At 47.1% G+C, this 8209-nt stretch overlaps 1 protein-coding gene across 1 annotated transcript in view; it reads right to left on the bottom strand.

Moving 5' to 3' along the window:
* OSBPL5 (oxysterol binding protein like 5) overlaps positions 1-8209 on the bottom strand; it is a gene marked incomplete at its 5' end in the record, with an annotated part of 92410 nt that overhangs the window by 14392 nt on the left and 69809 nt on the right. The window contains 2 exon segments of the mRNA XM_015417479.1: positions 5928-6017; positions 7623-7720. Coding sequence (XP_015272965.1) covers positions 5928-6017; positions 7623-7720 — 188 coding nt within the window.

Raw genomic sequence — 8209 nt, 5'->3', positions numbered from 1 at the left:
CAACTGTACAATAGTATTCAATACAAGAAATACAATAGGCGGGAGAGGTAAGACAAACAATATAAAGTAAGTTGCAATCAGCAAGTAGATCCAGTCCTTAGGACTTGAGACAAACAACAAGAAGAAGAAGAAGAAGAGAAGAGATTGGATTTATACCCCGCTCTTCACTACCCAAAGGTGTCTCAGAGCGACTTACAAACTCCTTTCCCTTCCCCTCCCCACAACAGACACCCTGTGAGGTAGGTGGGGCTGAGAGAGCTCTGACAGAAACGGCTCTTTTTCAAGAACAGCTGTGCCAGAACTATGGCTTTTCCAAGGTCTTCCAGCCAGGTACAAGTGGAGGAGTGGGGAAACAAACCCGGTTCTCCCAGATTAGAGTCCGCGCACTTAACCACTACACCAAACTGGCTATAAGAAATAGGCTGCAGTCAACTCATCCTCCAGATTATTCAATGAGCCGTCTTTACATTCATTTAGATGGAAGAGGCACCTACAGTCAGGCTACACGTATCCATCACGAACAAAGGAAAATAAGGCAGTCTTGAGACATTGCTGAACAATAAGACAGTTTGGAGGCATTATTGGCTGAGAAGTCCCTGTGGCTGTGTCTCTTTTGGAGTCCCCGTTTGCGGTCCTAATGAAGGCTTCGAAAACTCACTGAATAATCTGGAGGATGAGTTGAGTGCAGCCTATTTCTTATTGTCTGTCTCAAGTCCTAAGGGCTGGATCCACTTGCTGATTGCAACGTACTTGATATTGTTTATCTTAATGTCTTAAGAAGTGGATGTATTTGCTTTGCTTTATGGACATTTGAAAACCATGTTTTTCAGTCCACTGTAATTGTGAAAAAGGAGTCTGTGAAGTCTTTCTTTGGGGAGTGTCAAATAGTAAATGTTAGATATGGCTTTAAATCTCCAGCATATCGATTGTATTTCTTCTACTTCACGTATTGAATGCTATTGTATAGTTGAGAAATACCTAGAGCCTTATGGGATGTTAAGTTGTACATGATTTAATTAATAAATAAATTTATAGTTATTCGTCTATTTCCTTAAATTATTTTTAATATGAGATAACTCCCAACAGAACAGAGCCATGGAGAGCAGTGTTCTTTCTAAGCTGAGTTAGTATGAGCTAGCTCACAGTTTTTTAGCCTCTGGCTCACATATTTTTGTCTTAGTTCAGGAAGGATGGCTCCAGAGCAAACTAATTTATGCAGCAGCCAAATCGCTCGCTCACAACTTTAATGCCAGTAGCTCACAAAGTAGAATCTTTGTTCACAGGACTCCACAGCTTAGAGGGAACATTGAGAGAGCAGGAAAAGTGTCAACACAGAAAGTGCAGTTGCCTCTTTGTAGCTTAGGGTTCCCAACCTCCAGGTGCTGGCTGGAGATCTCCTGGGATGACGACTGATCTCCAGGCGACAGAGATCAGTTCACCTGGAGGAAATGACTCCTTTGGGAGGTGGACTCTAGGACCCTATACTCCACTGAAGTCCCTCAACTCCCCAAACCCCGCCCTCCCCAGGCGCCACCTCCAGAAATCTCCAGGTATTCCCTAACCTGGAGCTGGTAGCCCTACCACAGCTCAGCATTCCTTGTGACCATCCCACGAATGCTCCAAACGCTGGCCTGCATTTTGCCCCCGCCCGCTGTCGAGTTATTTCAGGGCTCTTTTTGTAGAAAAAGCCCAGCAGGAACTCATTAGCATAATAAGCCACACTCAGCTGCAGAAACTCATTGGCATATTAGGCCACACCCCTGACAGCACAGCTCATTAGCACATTAGGCAGCACCCCCATGTTACCAGAAGTCTGGTCATCCAGCCACACCCACCTTTTGCTTCTTATTCTGTTTATCTTGTTTGTTGTCAAAACCCAGGGCCTTTTTTGTAGCAGGAACTCCTTTGCATGTTAGGCCACACACCCCTAATGTAGCCAATCCTAATGGGTTTCTGCTGTTGGGTGTGGCCTATTATGCTAATGAGTTCCTGCTGGGCATGGCCAACTTGGGAGCCAGCCGGAACTCCGTTCCTGTGCGTTCCTGCCCCCAAAATAGCCCTGATTATTATTATTTATTATTTATTGTATTTATGAATCGCCCAGTCCCTGCTACAGCAGGGCTCTGAGCGATGTACAATATTCATAAAACAGAAACAAGATAGAACTAATTAAAACATTAATAAAACATTCCCACAATCAGATGGTGAATAAACAGTCTCAATTCCAACGGCTGGCTACTTCGCAGGCAGGGGGGAAGAAGGCGAGGTAGATGTAAATGACAGAGGAGGGTGCCAGCCAAGATGGAACCGTCGCTGTCCTCAACCAAAAGTTGGTGGAACATCTCCACCTTGCAAGCCCTGTGGAATTGCATCAGAGTTCCACCAGGTTGGGGCCAGAACCGAAAAGGCCCTGGACATGGTTGAGGACAGCCAGGGACCACCAGTAGATTGCTGTCTGAACAGTGCAACACTCTCCCGGGGACATAACGGACGAGACGGTCCCATAGGTACATCGGTCCCTGACCGGTCAAGGCCTTACAGGTCAACACCAAAACCTTGAGCTTGAATCGGTATTAGTTATTAGGGAAACCAGCTACTCATTAAGCTCCATTGCTTGGAGGCTGAATGGGCGGTCGTTTGGTTTCAGTGTCGCCCCACCCACAGAAACAGTGCGACCAAAATTAAACAGAACGGTAATTTGCACAGCAGGATGCGAGGAACATGCTATTACACCAGTTGAAGCAAAAGCTATTATTCTGCTATGCAGTCCAGTGTCAAAGCTTTCCTAGTTATACCCAACACTAACAAGTTTAACCTTTGCACTCCCTCGTTCACCTCTTTTTTTGGTATCTTCTTCTTCAGCACTCAGGGCAATACACACGGGATCCCTCGTTAACCAGTGAGCCCCCCCCCCCCAATCCCACTCCATGGGAGAGCCAGTTTGGTGTAGTGGTTAAGTGCATGAACTCTAATCTGGGAGAGCCGGGTTTGATTCCCCACTCCTCCACTTGCACCTGGCTGGATGACCTTGGGCAAGCCGTAGTTCTGATAAGAGCTGTCCTTGAAAAAAGAGCAGTTTCTGTCAGAGCTTTCTCAGCCCCACCTACCTCACAGGATGTCTGTGGTGGGGAGGGGAAGGGAAAGGAGTTTGTAAGCCGCTCTGAGACTCCTTTGGGTAGTGAAGGGCGGGGTATAAATCCAATCTCTTCTTCTTCTTTTACCTCACAGGGTGTCTGCTGTGGGGAGGGGGAGGGGAAGGAGTTTGAAAGCCACTCTGAGACACCTTTGGGTAGTGAAGGGCAGGGTATAAATCCAATCTCTTCTTCTTCTTCTTCTACCTCACAGGGTGTCTGTTGTGGGGAGGGGAAGGGAAAGGAGTTTGTAAGCCGCTCTGAGACTCCTTTGGGTAGTGAAGGGCGGGGTATAAATCCAATCTCCTCCTCTTCCTCCTCCTCCTCTTCTTCTTCCATGCAGTCAGCCCCTCACACAAGCCTTACGCTCCAGCTAGTATATTGGCTCTGGCTGCCATTTATTTATTGGATCTGAAATGTTTGCAGGCCATCTTTCCTATTTAGAATAAGGCGGCTTACAAAGATGCCCAAAAGGCAAAGCAGTTCATGCTGAAAACCTAATACAAAAAAATACAATATAAAACTACAAGGTCCAAAGAGAGAAGCAAATGATGCATTGATTGCCCTATCAAAAAAAAAAAAAGTTCATTCCCAATGTAGGACATATATCCATCAGGAGAAGATCAACAATAAGCAACTAATGGATAAATTGTCATCCTTTTAATTCTAAAACCATACCCGGATTGTTCTAATTTCATGGTCTGGGTGTGTCACCTCAGCATTTTTGTCCTCCAGAGTCCACGTGTTTTGTAACACCCTAGCCAATGTCATTTTCACTCTTTCTTCTACCAAGCAGATAAGAACCCCTATAAGATGTGGAGTCCTCCTAACAGCTAGTTTCCCTTTGGGAGTGCGTGTGATGGAATTAGGAATAAGGAAGGCATATTTGCCTTTCCCCAGATCACATAGTTTGCTGTCATTACCATTTTCAAAGGGGAACATGGAGACCTGCCCTCTGAATGCACCCATCCTGCCAAGGGCTCACCCTTCTCCAGCGATCTGTCAGTTCAGTACAAAGATGCCTGTTGGCCTCTGTAGCTTTTGTTCTATGCTCCACTTTGTCTGTGACCAATTTCACACAAGAGCTGCGCCGTGGTCGCGCCTCCCTTTGCCCCGCTTCTATTGGTCAATTTCCCACTCGAAGCCGCGTGGCTGCATTTTGACCCGCGGCTTCGCCCGATTTCCCCCGCAAATTCGTGATCCTCAAAAAAATAGGATCACGAAACCGCGGGGAAAATCGGGCAAAGCCGCGGGTCAAAACGCGGCTGCGCAGCTTCGAGTGGGAAATTGACCCATAGAAGCAGTGCAAAGGGAGGCGCGACCCCGGCGCAGCTCTTGTGTGAAATCGGTCTGTGTGACTGAAATCAAGTGAACTGCAGCCCCCTTACGCAGCGGGAGCCCAGACTGCTGCAGCCTATTTGTGGGCTTTTTCAGTTGCTGCTCCCTCTTTATGGAACAGCCTCTCCAGTCATGTTAGAAAGGACTCCTTGTCGATGGTCCTTAGGAGAGGCTGGAAACCAGAACTGTCTGGGAGGGTTTTGGAGAATCACAGAGGGGTGACAACTGTGATTTTAATGCCTGAGTCTTTTGTACTATTGTACATGGTTTAAAGGGGCTGCGGTGGCTCAAGTGGTTAAGATGCTGAACTGCAGGCTGTGGAAGGTCAGTAGTTCAGCAGTTTGAGACCCGAGTGCTGCATGACGGAGTGAGCTCCCGTCTCTGGTCCCAGCTCCTGCCAACCTAGCAGTTCGAAAGCAAGAAATTGCAAGTCGATAAATAAGGACCGCTTCAGTGGGAAGGTAACAGCGTTCCGTGTGCCTCGGTGTCTAGTCATGCCGGCCACATCACCACGGAAACGTCTTCAGACAGCGCTGGCTCTTTGGCTTGGAAACTGAGATGAGCACCGCATCCGCAGAGTCAGATTCGACTCGCTTTCGAGCAAGGGAAACCTTTACCTTTATCTTACATGGTTTAACTATTTTTTACTGTTTTAAACTCTAGGAGTCGTTACCCGCCTGAGGCCCCAGATTTCTGGGAGAAAGGTGGGCTTATGAATATGTCAGATAAATAAATAGGGTATAAGAATGTGAGCAAGCAGTGGCAAGGAGGATAGCACAATGACTGAGGAAATAGCACTACCTATTTTATCGATTTTACCTCAGAGCTACTTGTTTTAAACCTGGGCCCATTTCAAACAGCGGGAAAGGTAAACACAAAACTGTTCCAACCTGCCACACCTTCTCTACTCCAAATTGTGTAGTCATTTTTTAAACTGTCAGCAAAGTACAGCTTGCTGCGACCAGGGCCAGATCCTTCTCAGTGGCGGCCCCTACCTGGTGGAACGAGCTCCCGGAGGAGTTCAGGGCCCTGCGGGGCCTTATGCAGTTCCGCAGGGCCTGCAAGACGGAGCTCTTCCGCCAGGCTTTTGTGTAGGGGCCGCCGCTGCCACCGCCACCGCCACCAATGGTGGCTATACCATCGGGATTAGGAATCGCCCTGGAAGCTCAGCCATAAATTGCGTAGCATTGACAACATGGGATTGGCATGAACGATCCACTGGACGGGGGTGCCCCAATGGGGCGGATCTGAAGATGCCAACATAACCACTCAAGACCATCTTGTTCATAGAAGCACTTTATTATTGTTATTATTGATATTACTTATGATTTTATTGTCTTATTGGGTTTTATGCATGGGCTCTTGCCCCTTGTAAGCCGCCCTGAGCCCGCTCGCGGGGAGGGCGGGGTAAAAATGCCAAAATAAAAAACCAAATAAATAAATAAAATGATTTCTTACCCAGTGTCCATCAAGGCTTGCCAGCACTTCTTCTCCCAGTTTAATCTTCCCCGAGATTTGATTCATGCTTGTGCTGCCACCGAAGAAGGGCTATTGGGAAGAAAGGAGACAGAAAATACCGTTCAGGGTTGGTTTGTTTTTAACTGGAGGCCAGGTTAGAACATAGACGCAGTAATGAAACTGATGATCTGGATCTCCACAACTGCCAGGGAAGAGTCAGTTCACTTGAGCACTGTTGTTTGTCAAAACGTGGGCAGGGGGAGATGGATGGTAAAGTGCCCATCTGACCCCTTTGCCAAATGGTGAGATACTTAACTCAGCGGATAATCAAGCAAGTGAAGCGCTTGATATGCTAATGAGAATGTATGCAGCAATTTAGGACAGCTCTGATACTACACATTACATTCTTCCCCGGTGTCGTGGTTAAGTGTGCGGACTCTAATCTGGGAGGACCGGGTTTGATCCCCCACTCCTCCACTTGCACCTGCTGGATGACCTTGGGCAAGCCATAGTTCTGATAAGAGCTGTCCTTGTAAAGGGCAGTTTCTGTCAAGAGTTCTCTCAGCCCCACCTACCTCACAGGGTGTCTGTTGTGGGGAGGGGGAGGGAAAGGAGTTTGTAAGCCGCTCTGAGACACCTTTAGGTAGAGGTAGTGAAGGGTGGGATATAAATCCAATCTCCTCTTCTTCTTCCTCCCAGGGTCTGTGCCATCAAACACGCATATTGTGAATTCTGTGCTGGGAACTTAAAGCCATGGGACTATTGGGACCATGAAATGCAGATTGGGACCATGAAATGCAGGTAGAGGGGGGCTCAAGCTCCCGCACCTAAGTTGACACGATTCTAGGGGGTTGCTGTTTGTCCAACGGGGGATTCCATAAGCAATGACAGGGCACGCCGAGGTTTTCCTAGCGGGCCAAAGAGTGTCCCACAGAGTTGTTTCGGGTCCGGAAACTGGCACAGAAGGGGAAATAATCCCGATCCCATGAGCCTGATCCCACTATGGCCCACCTGTATCTAAGATTAAGCTGTCAGCATGAAACTTGCAATAAACATTCAATAGCCTTAGACAGGGGCAGATTAAGGCTCACTGGTGCCCTAAACCCTGACCAATCTTGGTGCCCCCCTCCTTTCCACACTGACCCAGTCCATTTTAGTGGTTGACCTGCCTGACCAGATAGACAATACAGGTTGCAGCAGTACAAAGATTTATTCATATGATAACACAATATACTGTTCAAACTAAGCCAAGCTTGGGCTACATAAAGTTCTACAAAAATGCAATACAACATCTATTTTAATATTTCACAGGTTTTCACCCTTTTCCCAACTTTGTGGTGCTCCCTTTGGCCCTGGTGCCCTAAGTACCTACTTAGTCTGCTTAATGGTTAACCCGCCCCTGGTCTTAGAGATGGGTTCTCACTGACCAGTCGCATAGCTATAAAACTCTCTCCCCACAATCAGACTTAAGCAATCTTGCGGTCCTTTCAGAGCCACTTTTAAGGCATCTTTGTGGAGCTAGTTCTTAGGGGTGCCTCTGGCTCTCATTTAGTGTCTACCCTTCCCCTGCTTACATACAATGCCTATGATTATTTTAGACATCAAGGCAACTTGCAAGAGCGCCCTTTGTCGCACCAAAGCCTGAGAACTTTTGAAAAAGGTGGGACAGGTTCAAAATACAATCAAGTCTGTTACCTTTAATTTAAATTCCAGTTCTGCCCGGTGACTGCTTTTCTCACAGTCAATGGTAACCTTCCCTCCAAGTTCCATTGTCATGGTACCATACAGAATTCCTAGAACAAGAGAAAAGACACAGCTATTCACAGAATATCTCAACGTTAAAGCTATGACACGTGTCATAAAATAGCAACAGTATTCTGGTTTTTATTTTTTTAATTTATTTGGTCGTGTGATGCTAATATGAATCATCACCCTTGTTGGCATTACCCAGAGTATTCGGCAACATTTGAAAATAATCCAGTTTTCCAGTTCATGGGTTTAGAGACAGACGTATAATATTATACAGCATCTGCAGCAGGAGCCAACAGAACATCAGGGGTCATTTCCTACAGGAGCGCACAGGAATGGAGCTCCGGCAGTAAAGACCCCAGGGGGCGGGCACATGCAACAAGCCCCACCCCCTGCTCCCAGCAACCCTCAGTCAGAGCAAGAAGCAGCCAGGTAAATTGCAGAGCCCCCCCAGCCCCAAAACAGTCTAGTGGCACCTTTAAAACCAAGTTTTATTCAGATACAAGCTCTCCCTCCTCTGCGAGGACAGATCT

Source organism: Gekko japonicus, unplaced genomic scaffold (genome assembly GCF_001447785.1).
Source record: "Gekko japonicus isolate JY-2015 unplaced genomic scaffold, Gekko_japonicus_V1.1 scaffold3618, whole genome shotgun sequence".
NCBI classification, from domain to species: domain Eukaryota; kingdom Metazoa; phylum Chordata; class Lepidosauria; order Squamata; family Gekkonidae; genus Gekko; species Gekko japonicus.
This window is presented reverse-complemented; position numbering and strand designations above follow the sequence as displayed.